This window comes from Bufo bufo, chromosome 2 (assembly GCF_905171765.1).
Source record: "Bufo bufo chromosome 2, aBufBuf1.1, whole genome shotgun sequence".
NCBI lineage: Eukaryota > Metazoa > Chordata > Amphibia > Anura > Bufonidae > Bufo > Bufo bufo.
Window position 1 is genome coordinate 777264714 of NC_053390.1, and position 24911 is coordinate 777289624.

The 24911-nt window shown below is 43.6% G+C and overlaps 1 protein-coding gene across 2 annotated transcripts in view; it reads right to left on the minus strand.

Annotated features, from left to right (window-relative positions):
* PPP2R2C (protein phosphatase 2 regulatory subunit Bgamma) overlaps positions 1-24911 on the minus strand; it is a 209346-nt gene that overhangs the window by 49396 nt on the left and 135039 nt on the right. For both annotated transcript variants that reach the window (XM_040420571.1, XM_040420570.1), the window contains 4 exons: positions 16485-16582; positions 13933-14098; positions 11944-12056; positions 11278-11455 (listed from right to left, as the gene is read on the minus strand). In XM_040420571.1, coding sequence (XP_040276505.1) covers positions 11278-11455; positions 11944-12056; positions 13933-14098; positions 16485-16582 — 555 coding nt within the window. The remainder of the gene's footprint in view (positions 1-11277; positions 11456-11943; positions 12057-13932; positions 14099-16484; positions 16583-24911) is intronic.

The following is a 24911-nucleotide window of genomic DNA, read 5'->3' on the forward strand; positions in this document are numbered from 1 at the left end:
AATGCTTCAAAAGAAATACATGACAATGAGCAGCCCATGGGTAAACACCGGTCAATAAAGAAAAAAACAAAAAGACAAAAACCTAGTGAATTAAAACCAGTGGGATGAACCGGCAACAAACGAAAAGCAGACTTTATGTCCGCCTTAGCCAATACAGAACCTAACCCAAAATCCTTAATTAAGCTAATTGCATATTCAAAGGAAGCATAGGACACTGACACCAAACTCTTATCAATCTCGTCATTCAAAGATGAACCAAAAGGAAAGAACAGGTGGTGAATAAGTCTGAAAGAATCAGGCTCCTTCTTAGGAATAACCACTAAAGGGGATATATGAAAATGCTCAAAAGGGGGGTAAACAAAAGGGCCAGCTACTCTACATAAAGACAACTCGTTAACAACTTTATCTACAGCAACATTAGGGAACTCATACACAGACAACAGATTCTTAACTACAGAACAACCTAAACCTGAGAAACCCGGTATTACAAAACCATTATTAAAACCATTAATTATCAACGCAGCAATCTGCGGATTTGGATAGCGCCTTAGCCAAGGCAGCATGATCAACAACCTTACTGGACTTCAAGCTTTTTCCCAACAATTCCTTTGAGGAGGGGGGCCCAGCGATGTTAGCTTTTTTAAAACAGCGGGACATTGGGTACCCCCCTCCGCAAAAGGAACATTTGTGTTTGTATTTACACATAGCAGGCCATTGACACTGCGAATCATTAAAAGCAAAACAAGTGCCCTTTCTCAATAGGCCTACACTTTGACCGGTGGTCGGTCTATGAGCTGGGGAGAGACGCTGCGGCAACATCAAATTTAACCAAAGGCCCACATCCTTAACTCCCTAGTGCACAGACGGATACACTGCAAGTTTCTGACGGAAACCTTCATCATAATAATACCGTCCCAAACGGAAACATTTTTGTAAGCTTCCAAGACAATTTCTAGATGCTGAAATAAGCCTGAAAAAAATTCAGGCTTACGTTCACCTAATACGCTAGAAAATATATAAAATGCTTGTAGCCAGTTATTGAATGACCGCACAACAGGCCGCTTGTGGTCATCCAAACCTGACTTTTCTTCTACTTTTTCCAGCTTTAAAGGGAACCTGTCACCAGGATTTTGGGTATAGAGCTAAGGACATGGGTTGCTAGATGGCCACTAGCACTTCCGCAATACCCAGTCCCCATAGCTCTGTGTGCTTTTATTGTTTAAAAAATTCGATTTGATACATATGCAAATTAACCTGAGATGAGTCAGAGCTTGAAAATATGACTCTTCGCTGGTCACACAAGTAAGATATGACTCTTTTATGTTAATTTGCATATGTGTGAAATAGTTTTTTTTTACACAATAAAAGCACAGAGAGCTATGGGGACTGGGTATTGCGGATGTGCTAGCGGCCATCTAGCAACCCATGTCCACAGCTCTATACACAAAATCCAGGGGACAGGTTCCCTTTAAAACAAAATCCTTTAAAGCCAGCAAAAGGGACAAAATATCAAATAATTCATTATTATACATTTTCTCTTTTACCGATGAAAACCTAGCGGTGACAAAGTACATGTCACTGCTTCCTTGTAACAAGTCTCTGAGACACCCTTAGGCCTAAGAAGTGGAACGGGAATAGGCTCGTCCATCCCTGAACCGCCCAATCCCTGTCCACCCGGACCCGCTGGACACCATGCCACAGATACATCAATTGGCCGCGGAAACAAAGCAGAACCAGCAGTACCGGTGAGAGGGAGAGAGGCAGATACACATAGAGTAACCGCAGCATACCTTTCAAAACATTTAAAGCCTGCGACACCAAATGTACAAGCAAAGAAGCAGCTGGCATCTCACCCTGCTGCAATGACGCCGACCCTACTGACGACGTGGATGCAACTGCAGAAGATGAACCAGCCGGTGATCCCGTTGAAATAGGGTCCACCCCCGCAGCAGCTGCCGACTCACTTGAGGAAGGAATTCTTGAGCAGACATCTGAAATAATATGAGCAGCACACGTAGAAGAGACCGGCGCAGGGGCTAGAGACATGGGAACAAGATGCATAGCATCATTATATGCCCTTACCCCCCGCAGAAGATCTCAAACCTGTGGACAAGTGTCAGCAGCTAAAGAGTTAAAAATAAGCCCCGTTGCTGCACCATGATCCACTGACAGTAAATCTTTTTCCGGACGCTGTTGCTCCTCCCGACCACCAGAGAGTGCTGAAGACACAGCCTGCGACGAGGATGCAAGCACAGGAAGTCTAGCAGCGTCCGAATCCCGGGACATATGAAGAGGAGCTGAAGAGGACCGGATACCAACACCAGCAGCCGCATCCGGTAAGTCAGAAATCGCATCCTGCCTGCGCACTAGCTTCTGGAAAGCCGCTTCCCGACGTCCCCTCACATCCGGGAGCCTAGAAGATGAAGTCCCACGCCGCTTCACTGCACGCCGATGCCTATGGGGGGAGGGGAAAAGACCCGGCGACGTCTCTTCTGGAGCGCTGAGCGCCGCTCACCTAATGTAGATGGCGCAGTCCTCATATCAACATTCTCTGTTACAGGCAGCGCTGGACCCGATGCAGACAGCTCCCGCAAACAGGACTCCAGCCATTCGCCTTCTGCAACACCTGCTTTTCTCCTCAGCTCCGCGATTAGCACCTCCATCAGGACGGCAGCGACGATCTTCTTATCTTCTCAGATGAGGTGGCGTCCCAGCTTCTGCTGCACCCGCATATTTATTCCCTCAAGCCCCTATGCCATAACCAATCACAGCCTTGTCACCAAGGCAAATGAATAAGAATATCCAGCACTGTCATTGGCCACACTTTTAACCAATAAAATAAAGGTTGCCGCACCAGGGCAAAATTGCCCAAGCGGTGGCAACCCCAATCAAAACCATGTTTCCATCCCAGGTAATCTGCCCGGAGATGGCAACACTAAAAATGGCGGGAAATATTCCTGCCAAAACTATCAAGGGAACCAACATAGGGATGACATTAAGCCCATGTGGATCCCTCCATAATGTCCGGGTTCCTACCATTCTGCCAATATATAGGTCATACAGTCCACCGTTAGTAGTGAACTACCCATGCACACAATACATGTGAGCAGCCACCAGACATAAACAAGCATGCCGGTGACCAGATAGTTGGGGGCTGCACGGAATGCCATCATGGGCTACATGTGGACCCTGGGCCGCAGGTTGTGTCTTGTGTTTCTGTACCATGCTGGAAGGAAACTACAACCGATGGCCGTGGGGAACATAATTACCACCCTGAAGTGTTGTACAGACTATGATTATGATATTTAAAGGGGTATTCCAGTAATCTGAAGTTATCCCCTATGCACAGAATAAAGGATAACTATTAGATGGGTGTGGTTCCTACCACTGGGACCCTCACCGATCACAAGAACAGGGGCCCCTGTACCGCACAAAACCCCTGAAGTGAACAGAGCAGCAGGTCGAGCATGCACACTGCCACTCCATACATTTCTATTGGACCTGCCTGAAGTAGCTCTCATATTGATGTATATCTGATCTACCACACTATTCCCACATATTTTTTGCGTATACAGTTAGGTCCAGAAATAGTTGGACAGTGACACAAGTTTTGGCATTTTAGCTGTTTACCAAAACATATTCAAGTCGGCTTAAAGTGCAGACTATCTACTTTTAAGAGGACCTTTCACTTGTATAAACTATGTGAACTGAGTATGCTGCCATATAGAGCGGCGCCCGGGGATCTCACTGCACTTACTATTATCCCCGGGCGCCGCTCCGTTCTCCCGTTATAGGCTCCGGTACCTTTTGCTCCTTAAGTTATAGTAGGCGGGTCTTCCCTTGTCCTGTGGGCGTCTCCTTCTCCTAGGCTGTAGCGCTGGCCAACCGCAGTGCACAGCTCACAGCCTGGGAGTTTTTTTCTCCCAGGCTATGAGCTGTGCGCTGCGATTGGCCAGCGCTGCAGCCTAGGAGAAGGAGACGCCCACAGAACAAGGGAAGACTCCGCCTACTATAACTTAAGGAGCAAAGGTACCGGAGCCTATAACGGGAGAACGGAGTGCAGTGAGATCCCCGGGCGCCGCTCTATATGGCAGCATACTCAGTTCACATAGTTTATACAAGTGAAAGGTCCTCTTTAATTTGGGGGTGTTCACATCCTAATTAGAGAAAGGGTTTAGGAATTACACCTTTTTAATATGTAGCTGCCTATTTTTCAAGGGGTAAAAGGTAATTGGATAATTATCCCAAAAGCTATTTAACGGGCTATTCCCCCATTAATCCACCATCAATTAACCCGATTGAGCTAATTGCTTGCTTAAGACAAAACTGGTTGTCTCACTTCAGTAAGTCGGATTTATCATGTAGAGAAAGTTAATACAAGACACTTATTAATGTATTGTTATTATCCATATTGCTTCCTTTGCTGGCTGGATTAATTTTTCTATCACATTATACACTGCTCGTTTCCATGGTTACAGACCACCCTCCAATCCATCAATGCTGGTCGTGCTTGCACAATATAGGAAAAAGCACCGGCCTATGTGTGCTCCTATGGTCCTGGCCACCAGAGAGGCTGATGCTTTTACCTATAGTGTCCAAGCACGACCACCGCTGCTGGATTGCAGGGTGGTCTGTAACCATGGAAACGAGCAGTGTATAATGTGATGGAAAAATGAATCCAGCCAGCAAAGGAAGCAATATGGACAATCACAATACATTAGTAAGTGGCTTGTATTAGCTTTCTCTACATGATAAATGCAACTTACTTACGTGAGACAACCCCTTTAAGGCAGAAAGACCCACAAACAAGCAACAACTGAAGACTGATGCAGTAAAGGTCTGGCAAAGCATCACAAAGGAGGAAACCCAGCGTTTGGTGATGTCCATGGGTTTGAGACTTCAGGCAGTCATTGCCTGCAAAGGATTATTGACTAAGTATTAAAAATGAACATTTTATTTATTTATGGTAATGTTAATGTGTCCAATTACTTTTGAGCCCCCGAAATAAGGAGCCTTTTGTAGAAAAATGGTTGCAATTCCTAAAGATTTCATAGGATATTTTTGTTCAACCGCTTGAATTAGACCTGAAAGTCTACACTTGAATTGAATCTCCGTTATTTCATTAAAAAATCCCGTGTGGCGGCGCGCAGAGCCCAAATCATGAAGATTGTGTCACTGTCCAAATACTTCTGGACCTAACTGTACATCTGTGAATCTTCAGATCCTGTGTTATGCCTGATGAAGAGACCCAAGTAGTCTCAAAAGCTTGCAATCTTGTCATCATCTCTTCAGTTAGCCATTAGAGGGTATCCGCTGCGACGGGATCTAATTTTGATATCTTCTATTTAATGGCTAGCATGGTACAAAGGTATTGTTTACTCCTAAAAATGAACATTTTGGAACGCTCTGTACAGGAAGCATTTTGCTGTATGAGCCCCAGTGGGTTTAACATTTCACATCTTGCAGTTGTTTTGCATGGAAATGAGACACTTTAGATTCAGGCACAGAATGGAAAGCCAATAAAACTAATCACCAACTACAAAGAGATTGTACTAGCGGCCAGTGGCAAATGATGGGACTGCAGTAGTTGCTCATGACTGCTTAAAACTGCAGGGAAAAGCCATTACAAGATATCATGTGGAGTCACTCAGGCTTTAAATGCAGCAGTCAATTATAATGATGCACGAATGGAGGATAGGGAGTCCATGACAAGTACTGGCAGATACCTGCCCGCTGTGTACTGGGATCTACCACCGAGTAGAAGCAAGCTCTATGACTTTAGTTATCAATGACAACTACAGAGAAATCCAATAGTCCACTTGTTTGACATCCCTCATAGAGAGAGAGGTGAGTGAATATATGGCCTGATTTGCTCCAATGTGCTTCCATTAGGATGAATTAAGCACATTTTTTAAACTAATCTTCCATTGTAGTCTATGGACCAGCGAATCTGGATAATTTAATTAACTTAGGCACTCATGGATCGATGGTTGAAGGGAAAAGTCCAATCTTTCATTTACAACCCCCAGATTTAAAGAGGCTAGGTCCACATTAACAAAATCCACCTAAAAAAAAACTTCGGCAGATCAGTAGGCTGAGATGAGTGCTAGGAGGTCAGAGAGCAGAGATAAGGAGTCCGTCAGCTGCTGGTCTGACGGAAAAGACAGAAAATCCAAAGGGTGCTACTAGAGCAGTTTAGGTCTATGCAGAAAAGAGGAATCCATATTTTATATAAAGAGCAATTAAAAAATATATTTTTAGCTCAATGCAATAATAATAAAAATGCCCCCAAAGGTGTATATATCCTTTAAAGATGGCCTGGCGATTAGCTAATCAGAAGGAGAAATAGCAGGGGGCGCTACCAGAGAGGAAAATACAATGTACATTAAAAAAATTAACACTATTTTTATTGCATGTATATTGCAATAATACTTCATTTGAAATGCCCCATTCATTTCATAGTATACTTTTCATGAGATAACCCCTTAGTGACCACCCATACACCTTTTTACGGTGGTCAATAAGGGTTTCCCATGCAGGGGCTCAGCTCTTACATGACAACAGGGCTCCTGCTCTGATGGCCCTGATAGCAGAAGCACCAATCCGAACTGTTTAAGCCCCTAGATGCCATAGTCAATAGCGATTGTGGCATTTTAATGGTTACATAGATATCAGATTTCCCCCCTATCTAGCATCTGCACTCCACAAACTCTCTGGCGCACCCTGATGGTGACTGTAAGTATAGCACTGAAAGTATTACAGAAGCGATCAAAAGATTGCCAGTTACAGTCCCCTAGTAAATAGTAAAAAAAAAAGTTTCATTAAATAAAACAAAAAATCTTTAAGTTAAAAAATTTACTTTTTTTTCCATTGGAGAATAAAGCTTATGTAATTTATCCCATACGGTAAAAGTCTTAAAAAAAAACAAGAAAAAAAATGCTGGTTTTTGCTTGGATCTTGTGATGCAGCGATGCAAAAAACATGCACTGAGAGGATTCCTGGGCATGCGCGCATAATGGAGAGGACGCTGTGTATTTCACATTTGTGTGTATGTATCGACATACAAATTACCGATCTGGGGTTCAGCAGCAGACGTTCTATACATGTATTATGGTACTTAATAGGACTTGCCAGAGGTGACAGATTCCCTTTAAGGCTCAAAACAGCCTGGTCACTAAAGGGGTTAAGAAACCTTTTTTTTTTTCTTTTTTTTTTTCCGTAATACACGAACTGTAATCTTCTTGGCAGATTTCTATACAGAACACTGAGCACCCTGTGACTTGAGAGGATTTACCGATGATAGAAGCCAGACTGGAATAGAACATTATGCTGATTAAAAGGAAAGGCTTTTCTTGATTTCCTAATTAATCTAAACCCTTAGGAGCCCTAAAGAGAAGCAAACAGCCAATATTAAAAAGGATAGCAAGCTCCTGGAAGTACCAAGCCTGAAAATAACTGACCATTGTGGGTACGATCCATCCTCACGCAGTACTGCTGTATAATTGAAAGTGATGCTATCACCGAGACTCTACAAAATACCCAAGAGTATGTGGAAAATAATCAGCTCTCCAGGAACTATGACTCTGCTTCATCTGACACAAAATAATTGAATGTAGACATCTGAAGACTCATAAAGCCTTCGGCTCCTCTGCTGAACACATGCAATATTTGTTCAGCAATGAGTGAGCAGACTGAACCTATAGGTCTGGTGCCCTTATAGAAAGAGGCTTCAATGTATGTGAAGGCCTTTGTTCCACATCTGTAGGTTTTTCTAAGGATAGAAAACTATAAATAATATAACAAAGAAATCCCTTAAACAGTGGTGTAACCTCTGGGCTTGCAGCAAATTCTGGAATAAAATCTCCTCAGTAGTGGAAGAAGAAGGCATATTAGCACTGGGTCCTACAATGAATTCTAGAATAGGGCCACCTCAAGGAGAAGAAGGCATATGATCTCTAAACCCTACAACAAATTCTGGATTAGGGCTCTTCAGGGAGAAAAAGGCATATGACCTCTAAGCCCTACAACAAATTTTGGATTAGGGGCACCTCAGGGAGAAAAGAGCATATGACCTCTAAGGGTACTTTCACACTAGCGTTTTTCTTTTCCGCCGCTGAGTTCCGTCCTAGGGGCTCTATACCAGAAAAGAACTGATCAGTTTTATCCTAATGCATTCTGAATGGAGAGTAATCCGTTCAGGATGCATCAGGATGTCTTCAGTTCAGTCTTTTTGACTGATCAGGCTTTTCAGAAAACCGTAACATGTTGTATTTTTACCTCCGGCCAAAAATCCTGAACACTTTGACTGAACCCTGGATCCGGCCTTTTTCCCATTGACTTGCATTATTGCCGTGTGTTCAGTCAAACTGGATCCGGCTTTTGCATGTTAAACCCGAAAAATGTGAAAAAAAAGTTAAAGTCCATAAATGGCGGATCCATTTTTTCCAATGCATTTTTTCATTGTGATCAAAATCCTGATCAGGATTCAAATGTAATCTGTTTTCACACGTTTTTCCAGATCCGGCGGGCAGTTCCGGTGTCGGAATTGAACGCCGGATTTAAACAACGCTAGTGTGAAAGTAGCCTAAGCGCTACAACTAATTCTGGATTAGGGGCTCCTCAGTGAGAAGAAGGCATATGACCTTTGGGCACGATTAAAAAAAGACTGGGATAGGGCTTATGCGGGGAGAAAAAGACCTCCAGGCTCTATAGCAAATAATGGAATGGGGTCTCTTTGGAAGAAGGAGAAGAAGGCAAATAATGTCTGGGTCTTATAGTAAATCTTGAAATGGTCCTCCACAGCAGCAGAAGGAGGCATATAACTCCTAGGCCATATAGCAAATTTTGGAGTGAGATCTCCTCACTAGTATAAGAAGAAGGCAAATGACCTGTGAGCTCTAGAACAAACTTTGAAATGGTCTACCACAACGGTGAGAGAAGGCTTTTGATCTTGAGGCCCTATAACAAATCATGGAATGGGATCTAAACAAAAGAGGGAAAAGAAGCCAAGAGACCTCTGGGCCCTATGGCAAATTCAGGAATGGGGCTTTGACAACAATGGGAGCAGAAAATGACCACTGAGCTCTATAAAAAAAATTATGTTATGAGATCTCATCAGTAGTATGATAACAAAGCAAATGACCTCTGAGCCCTATAGTACATTTTGAAATGGGTCTCCGATGCAAAGGGAGACAAAGGCAAGTAACCTCCTCTGGCATGGAAGAAGACAAAAAACCCATGTGGCCCTATAGCAAATTCTGGGATGGGGTCTCCTCAACAGTGAAAAGGAAGAGTAAGCACATACATCTGAACCTAGGTGTAGCCATCCATGCTTTATAGAGCGTCATATCTCAAACGCTCAGTGAATGGTACGAACTAGACACACCTCTTCGTGGTCTTTGCGCTCTCCAAATAGTTCCTTAAAGTGGTGTAGACTATAGCATAGAGAGCTTTCAAGGCCACCTGAAATGTATTGAGAGTTCGTTGGTTGGGAATCAGCAAACTTGTGTCACTGTACCCCTGTTTTCCAGATATGTAGGTGAGGTTCCAAAGGTGAGAGTGACAATGGAAGCCCCCAACCATTGTCAACAACGTGATTAGCATGGTTAAATGGTCAGGTTTAAAGTCTCCCATTAAGCAATGCATCTCATTTTGGATCACTGACTGGAGCTATGCCCTAACGGAGCAGAGCAATAAACTAGTCAAACACAGGAAAATAAAGAACAGGTAATTGTATCCCAAAGGTGGTAACTTATATCTGCTCGCACATTAAAGGGGATGTACAAGATTAGACAAAGATGGAAGCTTTCTTCCAAAAAGATCAACACCTGTCCAGAGATTGTGCGTGATACCGCAGCTCAACCTTGTTCACATCAATGGAGCTGAGATGCAATACCAGACGCAAACCATGGGCATGCGCGGCGCTGTTTCTGGAAAAAAGCAGCCATGTTTTCTAATACTGTACAATCCATTTATTGGTTCCGTATCATTAACAGACCCTTTAACGCACAATTGAATGTTTAATGTGTTTTTAGATGGCCATTTGTTCGCCCTAATCTAGTAGGTTTACAGATGTTGACACAGTAAGGAAGTCCGTCTATGGCTTGCAGAAGACACGTGTTGCAGTGGATATCAAGCTTATAATACTGACAGCTCAGCATGTTAATTTTAGGTTCATTTTATGCTGGCTAATTTAGTAACAAAGCTTTATAAGGTTCAGTGCCTGTACTCCTAATACAGAGCTCCAAAAACCCTGCGCGCTTGTTCAGCTGTTTTTGGAAATCCCATAGAGCTAAATAGAGAGAGACCTGCACATGCAGACACCTTTCTATTCACAGAGTCACCAAATGGGCTGGGATATACCATAAATGTCTAGAATGGGACTAACCTTTTAAATTATACAATTTTTAATGGGGTTTTCCATCCTGTAGATATTGATGACCTATCCTCATGATAGTTCATCTAGGTCAAAGCGGTGGGGGCCCAACACCTGACACCCCTATCGATCTGATGTTTTTGGCAGACGCTGGCGCCAGAAGCAAAACAATGGATGGAGCTGGAAGCAGAAGGTTACATCCAACGTGTAGTGGCCATACTGCATCTCAGCTTCCATTCACTTGAATGGTCATCATTATCTCTAAAATTTTGTAAGCCAGCAGTCACCACTAGGGGGTGTTGTGCGCTTATTGCATACACATTTATTATTGCTTCGAATGGGTGCTGTAAAAGCATGTAGGAAGTGTGCTCCCCATTGTGGTGGATGCAGGCAGCTAGAGGTTGTCCAGTATTTTTATATTGATGACCTTGAACTGTCCTCAGGATAAGCCATCCATATGGAGTACATGTTAGAGCTTCACAGCTCCATCCAGTGTGCAATGGATGGAGCTGGTTACTGCAGCACTGCTCCTTTTGAAGGGCAAGTGCCCAGTGGCCGGTCCCAAGCCCGGCAAGTGCTCAGGCTCTTCCCTTTCATGTACCTCCACTTGGTCTCTCTTAAATGAAAGCTCCAGCATGGTCCCCAGGTCGCCTGGCGCATGTGTGAGATTTCAGTGCAACAGAGAGTGATGATGGAGACTTCTAACCTCATGTGCACATTGTATAAAATCATGGTGGAGGTAATTTTGCTCTACAGTAAAGCATCACTAACCATTCAAAGACATAATTAAAGTTCTACTGTACTACAGATAAAACCCTTTATCCATGGACATCTAGGGATATCTATCTAGGGACTTTACTGTCATGAGCTCCTACTTTGCTTCCTACTGTAAGAAAGGATACTGAAGCTCCGGTCTGTGATTGCCAAGTGCCAGAGGTTAATCCTGAGATCATCGGCTGACATGTACGTCTCACAGTCACTGTTGACAGAGATGGAGTTGACATGATACGTGTGTCCATTAGAAAATATTCTTCTAGGGGAAACTTCTACCATTAGATCCATGGGCTTAAGAACAGGCACCTGAAAATAAAAGACGATTAGAAAATGTCTAACACATACCGCCCAATGTTGCAAATAACCCAAACATTTGAGTGTCAGGTCCAGATTTTCATTATTCTATGTTGGAATGAAATTTTTGTAACAATGCTAGTTCTTTACATCTATTTACCATAGGGTGGTCAACCTGTGGGGGCATGGGCCACATGTGGTCTGCAGTGCCCTTTTACATGATATACTGTACTTGTCTGTGTTCCTGTGGTTTCCCTCTAATGCAGAGAATGTCATTTGACAAGTCATGGACTTCCTTAGGGAGGAGAAGAGTTGACCCAAGGAATGGTGAGCAGTGTGGCTGGTGGCAGTAACAGGGGTACTGTGGATGATGGCACTAATGGGGCGCACTCTGGAGGGCAATAGAACACAGTATATATTTAACTATCCTCAGCTCTAGCAGCACCTAAATGTTGCTTCTATACATTAAATGATCTATACAACCAAAATGTCCTTCTTACCTGTAAGGAGGTCACGGTGGAAAGATCTTTCAACTTCCCTTCTTCATCTTTGAGGTTGTACCCTTCTGGCCTCTTATCACGCTCACTAATTTTCCATAATTTGATTGTTTTATCTAGAATGTAACAATATCACAATATCACTCTCACTATTATGCTAATATGTTTCCATACAGTTCCAAAAGTGTGTGCAACCCTATTGTGAAAAGCATAGAGCATGGAATACAGATCCATAAGCAAGAGAGATTTCAAATCACTATAATAATAAAATAGAGGACAACACCCAATATTACCTCCACATATTTAGAATTCCATCCACCCATAAAACCAACCATCAACCTATCTAAATGTCCACCAATGTATCCATCGCTCAACCTATCTATCCATCCATACTTCTATCAACCCATCCATCCACCTATGTATGTATTAACCCATCTATCCATTCACCCAATTTACCTTCAACCCATCTATTCATCCATCCAAACATCCACTCATGTATACATCTATTCATTCACCCACCTATGTCCATCCATCAGTCCATGTATCCTTCTACCCATGTGTCCATTCATTCATCCATCCATCCATAAACCTATTTATCTATCAACCCAAGTATCCATCTATCCATCTACCCTTGTATCCCTCCACCCACACATGTATCCAGCCACCCTCCATTGGCCAATCCATCCATAAATCCATCTACCTAAGTTTTCATCTATTCATCCATACATCTATCCATAAACACTGTGACATAGCAAGAGGTTTTGTTTGGGAAGGCAGGTATTTTCCTCCCAACATGGGCGGCTGGGCTGATTTCCAGCCAGGTGAGATCAAATACCGGACTAGAGTTTAAGTGCCGGTCCGGGTTTTGGCCGCACCTCGCTGTCCTTAAATAGGCAGCTGGGCTCAGAATCTGAGTCTCTGTATTGGGATCTAAAGCATGGTGCCATACTAGAGGGCTGAGAGCCGCATGCGAGGAAACAGCCCCCTAAAGCCAGTTGTGGACGCTGAAAGAACCTGCTAACAAGGTGACTGTTTTTGTGCTTTGGACTTTCCTTTGTGTGAACAAACACTAAGACTGTCAATGTTGCTTTGTTTTTTTCTCCTGTGTGAATAAACCCTGAAGTTTTGTTTTACAAACTGTTTCTTTTGCCTCTGTTCTGCGTCCGCTTACCCTGCCTACCAGAGCGAATCCTCACAACACATATATCCATCTACCAAAGTATCCATCTATTGATTTTTTTTTTTTTATATATAATGTTGTAGCATATTGCTAGGATATGCCATAACATGATTGCTGTGGTCCAAGCTCTGGGACACCCCTGATCCTGAGGACAAGAGACCAAGGTCTCAACTTTTAGCTCCTTGGTTCTGAGGATCATAGGTGTCCCTGTAGTTGGAACACCAAACCAACCAGGAAGTGATCCTAGTGACACTCCATCACTGTCATGGTGGGAAAACCCATTTCCAGGGGAACTTTTGTGTAAAGCATTTTTCACCTTAGGCCCCCAACCACAAGACCTCAGTGAAGAGGAGCCATTAGGTTTCAACCAGTTTGTGTTGTAAACTGTGCAATTTGTTGAATTGTGTTAAATGGACCAAACAGGGGGAGTTTTTTTTCCGTAAACTTTTTCCTCTCTAATCAAAATTGAAAATTGATAAGAAAAGTTAGCCTTAAAGGAGTTAGGTTGTGCCACATTTATCAGAGATGTTAAAGAAAGCAACCAATCTGTGTGCCAAGATACAGATGCATAGGTGTAAGAATAGGTTCAACCATGCAGACATTCCCACATGTGCCGTTAATTCTTCCCTCCTCTCACTTCACATACACTGGCACACAACACATAATAAACCTGCGCCATTGTGTGCGCCCATGTAACAGTTAAGTGAATTTCGCAGGTCTCTGTGGAGAGGAACGCAGCGCTCGTTAACATCCTCATAAACAATCGTTCCCTCCCGTAGCAGCACATGGAGGCAGATGATCTGTGATCCTACCATTTGTTGACAGAAGGGAGTGGGCTGCGTTCTGCTGGGGGAGCCATTTAATCTTGTTAATTTTTTCCTCTATTTCCAAGCTCTTCAAATAATCAAATTCTGGCTCGTGGCTCTGGAAAGTGCTGTAGACATTGTATTCGCCCTGACTGCAAGGTTCATTCTTACACTGCAGAGGAGACAATGAGAGCGATTCAATAGAAGTGTAAATTACAATATAAAAATAAATATTATACATGATGAAGAGCGATGCCTCCATATACTGCTGCCTTCTGTCAAAAAAAATTATTCTTTCTACTTCCCTGAATTCTGTATAGACCGGGACATATATCCTGTTCGTCCTGAGCTTTCAGGTTCATGGACCAAGTGACAAAACGACAGAGAAGACTTATACCTACATCAGGTTTACAATTAATGTTACCTACAGGGAGTCTAAATCACCGATGAAAGATATTACTAGCTCACACGAACCTAAAGGGGTTGTATCATCGAGCACATTAGTGGCACATCGCTAGGATATGCCACCAATGTCAGATAGGTGAAGGTCCCACCCCTATCTCTAGAACACGTCGCCCAAAGCAAAGGACTTGGCTATTTCCGTAACTGCCATAGAAGCAAATGGAGGGTGGATGCGCTTGCGTGGTGTGCCTTTCTTCACCTTGAGGGCCCTGTTCTAGAGATTGATGTGAGTCTCATCTCTGATATGCCACCAATGTATGAGACAAGACAACTTCTTTAAATCAAGTCCAAAATATCCAACCCAATCCAATGTCCATAAGTTAAACAGTATCACAAGGGTACCGGACAATAATGTAAACCAAGTTCTCCAAGTAATATAGATATACTTAAGGACAATCAAAGGCCTGACGCATTTCTCTACACAAGCAGTCATCAGAGGACCCTACACGGACCACAGCGTCCTCTGGAGCCTGGTTTTCAGCACGCAATAACTTCTATATCGGACTTTATCGGTGTCCCTTGTATAGTGTCCCCGATGACCAGGTTGGATATTTTCAGTGATTCTTATATGGGGTATGTTACCAGAAAATTCACTGATAAACCATGCACAATGCCTTGTAGGACTAGTTCAGTGAATGAATGTATTGATACCTTTCACTTAGGGATCTGTTACTGCATTCTGGAAAATAAAAGTACTTTTATTCCATAGGCAAATGAGCAGTTAAGTGCAATGAGGGTGGGCCCAAACATCTCTGTGCACCCTTGCTCCTCCTGCTTCCTCTCCCAGTCCCTCCCACTTTTTCTTGATTGACAGGACTAGTTTCCTGAATAGTCATCTTGCCTGGGCCTGTCAATCAAGAAGGAGAGGGAGGAGGGGCCCACACTTGGTGCACTTAACTGCTCACCCTTGGTGCACTTAGCAGCTAATTAGCATATGGGTTAAAAGTACTTTTTCTCCAGAATAAAGTAACGGATCGTTGAGTGAATGATGTCATTACATTCAGCTGAGCTATCCCTACAAGGCATTGTACCTGGTTAAACTGTAAATTTCCTAGTAACATACTCCCTTTTTTTTTGATTATACACTGCTCCCCGCCTCCCTGCATAATTTTAGTAAATTTTCGATGACCCCTTTAGGTTGAGGTGCTTTCAGGTCAGTTCCCTGTCTAGCGCAGTAAAGCGAAGATCTGGGTCATGGCAGCACCTTACAGCATGCTGTCTCCAAACAGACTCAAGGCTCTTAACCTAGAGTATATAAAGGGATAAAACATGTCTATGTAGCACTGCAGAGTCCCTCAGATATGGCAAAGCTGAATTTGTCCTGCAGCACAACTTGTTATATCATGTCTTACCCAGGTCTGAAAAAAATACCTTCATTATATTTTTGCAAAAATACAAATGATACATAGACCCCTAAGAGTTAAGCAACAAATGTACTTCAACAACTGTATAAGCTGTATTATGGCAGAATAGGGTGTCCTACTGATGGGACCTCCAGTGATCAGCCCTAATACATTTGTCATGTGTTTCATTTCCCTGCAGCGCCTCTACAGGGCAAATTAATCATTACATGGTGGTCTGCATGTAATGAGAGTAAGAGATGTTCTTTGTAGCTTCTCTGTGCCTATAGCCTTCCTCTGTAAACGGAAGATTCATACTTACCTGCTCCCTGCCGCTTCGGTCCTCCAATGCGTCCATGTTCTGGTCGGCAGGTTTTTTGTCTTACGGCATGGCCACATGCTCCACTGCAGCCAATGACTGGCTTCTGCATTGACGCGCTGCTTCTGGCCACGTTGCTGCTGAAGCCTGTCACTGGCTGCAGCAGAGCACATGACTCGCCAAGGCTGTGTCGGAAGAAAAGAACATGAACATAGTGGAAGACCAGAGTGGTGGGTAGCAGGTAAGTATGAATCTTCTGTTTATGGAGGCAGGCTATAGGCACTTGCTAAAATATCAGTATTCCTGAAGAACCCCTAGTTAGGGCAACATATATTAACCCAGAATGCCCTTGTATGACTACTTCCACTCTTGTCTTGGAAGATACCTCTTTGCATGATGTTACCCCTTTAATATTTAAGCAAATACTGTACACCTACCTCTGGTTCTCGTTGGAATATTACAACACGACCCCCCTTGTCCCCAGTTGCCAGCAGCTCTCCAGTGTGATTAAACTCAACTGTAGAAATGATATCAGCTGGAAGAGAAAAACAGCAGGAATACGGCATTAATAACACTATACCAGGCGTACAGCCTATACATTAAGGTTTCCCTTATATTCCATAACCCAAGATCCCAATTTAAAGGGATTCTCTGCTTTTACTTATTGCCCCTATGGGGATCTGCATAAGAAGTATTTCCACCCTATAACGTTTTAGCCTCTCATTAGCACATGCTGTAAAAGTCTGTTCAGTCAGAGTGTGACATCCGGGACCCTAGCAATCAGAAGAGGACATTTCTCCTGCATGGTGGAACTTCAGGTCACCTGCTGTTCAGGGAACGGCAACACAGCACCAACCAAGTGAACATGCAGGGAAATACAGAGAAGAAGCCAAAGCACTTAAAAGGGTTGTACGGGATAAGGGTCCATTCACACGTCCGCAAATTGCGGATCTGCAAAACACAGACACCGGCTGTGTGCGTTCCGCATTTTGCGGACTGCACATGGCGGCCACTATAATAGAAATGCCTTTTCTTGTCCGTGGCTGCGGACAAGAATAGGACATGTTCTATTTTTTTGCGGGGCCGCGGAACGGAAGTGCGGATGCAGACAGCACACTGTGTGCTGTCCACATCTTTTGCGGCCCCATTGAAAATGAATGGGTCCGCACCCGTTCCGCAAAATTGCGAAACGGGTGCGGACCCATTTTGCGGACGTGTGAATGGACCCTTAGAAAAAAAATTACAGCTTTCTGTCACTAACAGTGCCACACCTGTCCACAGGTTATATCTGGTATTGCAGCTTAGTTCCATTCACTTCAGGGATGCTGAGCTGAAATACCAGGCAGAATCTATACTTTCGTAATCCTGTACAACACCTTTTAGCTCTGAGGCTCCTTCATTCTGAGGTTCGCTGGGCATCCTGGATGTTGAATTTTCCACTGATTAATTGCATTACATTATGACATTCCATCATTTAGTATCAAGGGAATATCCCTCTTTTAGCCAAAGTCGAGTTGTGTAAAATAGACCAATGATATCAATAGGTGGGCAGTGTTTCATTTTCCCTTCGACCCACCTACTTCCACTTTCATCGCTGAGCCCACAAAGACAACGTTCTGAAGTGTGAATGGAAAATGAATAAATGTCTCACAATGGCAGTGCCCAGTCAAATACAACATGTGTGCCCAGACAGTGTCATATACAGTACAGACCAAAAGTTTGGACACACCTTCTCATTCAAAGAGTTTATTTTCATGACTATGAAAATTGTAGATTCACACTGAAGGCATCAAAACTATGAATTAACACATGTGGAATTATATACATAACAAACAAGTGTGAAACAACTGAAAATATGTCATATTAGAGGTTCTTCAAAGTAGCCACCTTTTGCTTTGATTACTGCTTTGCACACTCTTGGCATTCTCTTGATGAGATTCAAGAGGTAGTCCCCTGAAATGGTTTTCACTTCACAGGTGTGCCCTGTCAGGTTTAATAAGTGGGATTTCTTGCCTTATAAATGGGGTTGGGACCATCAGTGGCGTTGAGGAGAAGTCAGGTGGATACACAGCTGATAGTCCTACTGAATAGACTGTTAGAATTTGTATTATGGCAAGAAAAAAGCAGCTAAGTAAAGAAAAACGAGTGGCCATCATTACTTTAAGAAATGAAGGTCAGTCAATCAGCCGAAAAATTGGTAAAACTTTGAAAGTAAGGGCTATTTGACCATGAAGGAGAGTGATGAGGTACTGCGCCAGATGACCTGGCCTCCACAGTCACTGGACCTAAACCCAATCAAGATGGTTTGGGGTGAGCTGGACCGCAGAATGAAGGCAAAAGGGCCAACAAGTGCTAAGCATCTCTGGGAACTCCTTAAAGACTGTTGGAAGACCATTTCAGGGGACTACCTCTTGAAGCTCATCAAGAGAATGCCAAGAGTGTGCAAAGCAGTAATCAAAGCAAAAGGTGGCTACTTTGAAGAACCTAGAATATGACATGAATATAACCTAGAATATAACACTTGTTTGTTATGTATATAATTCCACATGTGTTAATTCATAGTTTTGATGCCTTCATAGTCATGAAAATAAAGAAAACTCTTTGAATGAGAAGGTGTGTCCAAACTTTTGGTCTGTACTGTACGTCCCAGATAAATAGAGACTAGTACTTTGCTCAGGTAAAAAGTGCCATACATATTGCTTAGGTGATTCATACTGCCCAGACAGTACATTACATATTAGTGTCTAGTGCCTTCATGACAGAACCATGGGTGGGCTGGGAACTTAAAGTGGACCTGGAAAAAAAACTAAAAGTGGCCCTATGTTGAAAGCAGGGCAACACAAGTAGGCAGGGCCAACAGAGGTAGGAGGACCAGCAAGACGTAGTGCAGCGCAAAATACCTCCCCAGCAGAACCAAATACCAAGGTGCAGCAAAAAACCCTGCCTCACCAGAACACAGTGCCACTGGTCAGGTGCATAAGTACCTAATACTTGTTCCTAAATTAGTTAACACTGAGAGCATCAGATCTTGATGAGATCAGCCTTGAGGAGGGCTCTAGCGGCCCCTTGGGCATAGGCACACTGGGAAATTTCCCTGTAGGTTCTATGGACAATCCGCCCATGGACAGAACAGACCACAGATCTCCTCAGTACTTACATGCTCCTGCAGTGGTTCTCAACTTTACTTTCTGAATTCTAGTTTCAGATACATTACTTTGACCACTTAAGCATTTTGGGTTAATTTCCCTGTTACCCATTAAAATGGATTTGGCAAAGTGCCACATCAAACGCTATAGATGCATTTACAGTAGATTGAGGAAGAGTTGCCCAAGTCAGGTACAGATATGCTGGTGCAGTGTCCCACTACGTGCTAAAAGAGGGACACTTCAAACCTTTGTGTATGTCATGTCATTATAATGTCAATTTACTCCGTAATAGCTGCAAAATCCCGACAACAGGCTGGTAGCTGCATTACACCCAGTCACCTCTAGGTGGTGCTATTACATCACATACAGTTGTGTTCAAAATGATAGCAGTGTGTTTAGAAAATTGAATAAAGCTCAAAATCCTTCTAAAAGCTTTGATTTCCATACACACAAATGCATTGGGAACACTACACATTCTATTCCAAATCAAAAGATGAATAAAAATATATCAAATGTGTGTTGTTCCTCTAAACAAATTGAATAAAAGTGAATATTAGACTGTTCATAACGTCAATCTTGTTGGTCTGGAACCAAGATGTTGCACGTTTACTGGTGTGTTAGGGGTCGATGTCCTGTAGGAATACCCATTTCAAGGGCATTTCCTCTTCAGCAAATGGCAGCATGACCTCTTCAAGTATTCTGATGTATTCAAACTGATCCATGATCCCTGGTATGCGATAAATAGGCCCAACACCGTAGTATGAGAAACATCCCCATATCATGATGCTTGCTCCACCATGCGTCTCTGTCTTCACAGTGCACTGTGGCTTGAATTCAGTGTTTGGGGGTCGTCTGACAAACTGTCTCCGGACACTAGACCCAAAAAGAACAATCTTACTTTCATCAGTCCACAAAATGTCTCTTTAGGCCGGTCAATGTGCTCTTTGGCAAATTGTAACCTCTCCAGCACATGTCTTTTTTCCAACAGTGGGACTTTGCGGGGGCTTCTTGCAGATAGCTTGGCTTCACATAGGCGTCTTCTAATTGTAACAGTACTCACTGGTAACTTTAGACCTTCTTTAATCTTCCTGGAGCTGATTGTTGGCCGAGTCCTTGCCATTTTGGCTATTCTTCTATCCATTCGAATGGTAGTTTTTCGCTTTCTTCCACGTCTTTCAGGTTTTGGTTGCCATTTTAAAGCATTTGCGATCATTTTAGCTGAGCAGCCTATCATTTTCTGCACTTCTTTATATGTTTTCCCCTTTTAACTTTTTTCAACTTTTTAATCAAGGTACGCTGTTCTTCTGAACAATGTCTGGAACGACCCATTCTCCTCAGAATTTTAGAGAGAAATACACTGTAACCAGCATGTACAACATTTGCTGCCTTCCTTCCTTAAATAAGGGCAATAATTGCCACCTGTTTTTCAAACAATGAATGACCTCGCTCATTGAACAATTATTTTGAACATGTCCCTTTCAATAAGTGCCATGTAGAAATATCATGTCTACCAAAAACAGTGATTGATCAAGTTAGTGAAGTCTGACTGCTATCATTTTGAACACAACTGTATATAGAAAAGGCCAGTCACAGGAAGTCGGAGAACATGAGATGAGAGTTTAGTGAAGGAGAGGAGAGCATGTAGCTTCTTCTGTGTGCCCCTGGGAACTTCCCAGGAGGGCGATACATATATCTAGGAAGCCAAGCCCAAGAGTTACTGGATCCCTTTTTGTAGTGCCACTGTCCAGAAGCCAGAGACGGAGTGGACTTATTGTATTGAAGCAACCTTTTTAAAGAATGGAACAAATGAGTAATGTCTGCCGCCAGGGAGACCGCCCTGTTGGTTGCCAAATTTTAGTTCAGAAGATCCAAGTACTGAAAGGCTGGTTTAACAGAGCGAGACTAGAACCAAGGAAAGTATCACTCTCTCACTTAAGTCAAGTTGAAACCTGTCTAAAAACTGCTCCACCGAGCCTGCTGTCTGGAGTTGCAGCTCATCATTATCTTGTGAACCAAGGCATTATTTGTGTGGATGCTAATTACCTCAAATCAAATATTTCAAGTAAAGTTCCAGGTGGTTTAATAGCTGACTCTCTCCTTATTCGTCACTTTTCCTCATTGCACCTTGCGGTGCTGGCGTCACGAACACCAGGGACCCGGCCTCCAAGGCACCCTAAACACTCATTCCACCAAGGGCACCGCAACCACCATCTGGCGGGAATCCCTGGACAACAGAGTGTGCCCCGAAGGAACTGGTGCTGTCCTTCCCTTCACTGCACACCGGCCCCAGGGAGCTCTACTAACCGTGAGTAAAACGAATACTACCCCCATCGGCCCACCAACACATATTGCACCTGCGGCCTGGTCGCTATACTAGTCATAAGGGATCTCATTGTTGCTATCCCTGGGATCAGCTGCTTATGAGAATAGGCCTGGGCTGCTCTGTGCTTCCTTGCTCCTCTGCCTTCTTCTGCCAGCCCCTCCTTCTCCATGAAGGAGGTTGTCTCATGAGGACAACCCCTGTCCATATATCTTTGGGCCTATGGCTGTCATCAGGGGCGTCGTTAGGTCAAAACATTCGGGGCTGGAGCCCCGGATGTTTTGTCCAGTGCCCCGAATGCAGCGCCGCCTCCTAGCTAATTTATTCACTTCACTTGCCTCTGTCATCCACAGATCCTCTCCCCGCCCAGCGCCGCCTCCTAGCTAATTTATTCACTTCACTTGCCTCTGTGTAATCTCGCACAGGCGCACTGGCAGAGGCATCGTCGAGCAAAGTGCGCATGCGCCGTCTTCCAGCGCACCTCGTTCGACGATGCCTCTGCCAGTGCGCCTGTGGGAGATTACACAGAGGCAAGTGAAGTGAATAAATTAGCTAGGATGCGGCGCTGGGCGGGGAGGGGATCTGTGGATGACACTTATGGGGGATCTGTGGATGACACTTATGGGGGATTTGTGGATGACACTTATGGGGGATTTGTAGATGACACTTATGGGGATCTGTTGATGATACTTATGGGGGATCTGTGGATGACACTTATGGGGGATCTGTGGATGACACTTATGGGGGATCTGTGGATGACACTTATGGGGGATCTGTGGATGACACTGTTATGGATGATTTGTGGGGTTGCCCAGACAGCTAGGACCTTCACTGTAGTTATTAACCCCATTCAGCAGTCCCCCATTCACTGAAGAGGGGACTGCTTAAAGGGGTTAAGAACTACTGTGAAGGCCCCCCCCCGGTGGTGATAAGGGTGTGGCTTCATGGGGTGGGGGCGTGGCTTCACGTGGGCTCGTGCCCCGGATCTCTTCAGACTCTAGCAACGCCCCTGGCTGTCATAGAGGGGTCTCCGCTTAGGACCCCTCGCTATAGAAAGAGCTGCTCCTTCACTCTTCTTGATTGGACAGGGTCAGGTTCCTGCACAGTCATTTCAATCAAGAAAAAGGGGGAGGGTCTGTCAGAGGAAGCAAGAGGAGAAAGGGTGCACAGAGTAACTTGGGTCTGCCCTCAGTGCACTTAACTACTCATTTGCATATCAATTAAAAGTACTTTTTCTCCAAAGTATATTTACATTCAGTCGAGCTATCCCTACAAGGCATTGTGCCTGGTTTATCAGTGATTTTCCTGGTAACACACTCCCTTTAAATAGTAAACCACTGGGTAAAACTGTCACTGAAACAGACTTAGGGATATTGGTGGACAGTAAACTAAACTTTAGTGTAGGAACCAGTGCCAGGTAACTGCTGCCAAGGCAAAATAATAATGGGATGCATCAAAAGAGGCATAGAGGCTCATGACAAGAACATTGTTTGGCCTCTATACAAATCACTGGTGAGACTATGCATGAAATATTGGGGCAGATTTACTAAATTAATAGACAACGTAAACTTGGTCAGGCTGGATGAGTAATATGGTGCAGGGACAGACACTTTTCTCTAGCACTATACCAGCTATTGGTTGGCTTACGTTTAGCGTTGGCAGTGGTCTAGCTACCAGAATTGTGAAGCAATTTTGATGCAAGACATTTCACCTTATGCCGTGCAGCCTTAACCATAAAGCCAAGCCCCTTAACCCTAAGCTACAACCCCTTTTAGAGCAAAAAAGTTAAATTTTTTTTTAGAAATTGTGCCAATTTACCCCACTTTTCAGACAGATTCTAGGCTCAGACACATTTGTAAATCTGGTCCATTGCATACAGTTTTGGGCACCTATATATAAGAAGGAAGTGGGTGAACTAGAGCGGGCACAGAAGAAGGAGTTCAAGATAAATAAAGGGGTTTTCCAGAACTTAGAAACTGATGACCTATATTCAAGATAGGTCATCAATATGAGATTAGTGGGGGTCGAACACCAGGCACCTCCGCCGATTAGCTGCTTTCCATTGGCACCAGAAACTGTGAATGTAGCCTCCTGATTCCTGCTCTATCCACTGTATAGCTGCAGTTCCTGGAGTGAAAAGCCACGCCCACTGCACTGCCGATCTGCTGGCCACGCCCCTGCACTGCCGATCTGCTGGCTCAGCTGTCTACCCTGTGTCTCCTCCCACTGGACTCTTCAGCAGAGTTTATCCCCTTCTACCATAAGCAGCACAGACTCAGGGTTGGAGGCTCTGCCTCAGGTACTGAGCAGCTGCAGGGTTCCCACTTTTCCAGGGACTGAGGAGAAGTAGACGTGGATTCTTTACTGTAACAGCAGTGAAACTATGAAGCTCTCTGCCAGAGTTGGTGGTGGTGGTCATTTCATTGTACAAGTTCAAGAAAGGTCTGGAATATGGATGCCTTTCTTGAAATGTAAAAAGGAAGGAAGTCGAGAAAGAAATATTCTACAGTTTTCAAATTAGCACCAGGATCTGAATACTTTTGTAACTGCATGTAATTAAAATTCATTATAGCTACAGAGTTTTTCAATGAAATCTATCTGTATAGTGCCACCTGCTGTTTGCTTTTTTTCTAATTTCTTTGCCCTGCTTACTGAGATGGAAGCCCATGCTCAGTTCTGTCCTTCAGATGCCACCAGCTGCAGCAGAAAGGACACCCCCCCCCCTTAGAAAGGGCATGCCCCCTAATCTGACAGCTTGAAATAAATCGGGTAGGACAATTGGAGCAGTGAATGTAGAGATCTCTGGATCCATGTGTGGTACAGGGCTGGTTCTAGCTCTGTTAGAAAGGGGTTCAGATGTACTATATGATGTCTGATTTTAATTATTTACATTATTCATGGGATAACCTCGTGAACATGCGGCAAATAGAAACCACCACATGGAGGCCTTTTTTTTGTTTTGTTTAGCCTTCCTCTGGATCAACACAGAAAGATGGTAGGCTGTATTTGATGGATGAATGTCACAAGTTGAACTTTCCTCACTAAGTTATAATGAAATATGGTGGCTCAGATTTATATTCCTCCTTTAAAGGGATATGAAATATAGCAGCTGGTGACATGAAGGTGGATAGATAATGACACCCAAGCTAAAAGGCAGCGGCTCATGTTAATGAGACACAATGCATCGTCTGATGGCGCTTTCCAGATCTCAATTATCACGCTCTGCAGGACGGAAACATCTGCACAGCGATTCTCTGCTGAGACGTCATTTACCATTCACACTGTTAAACAAAGACTCAAAATCAAGGATGAGAAGTGAAGACTCATAAAAATATGTTTTTAGGAAGCTGATTAGCTTTCTGTCAGAGTTCTGATTTTTATTTTAGGATCTTCTATCA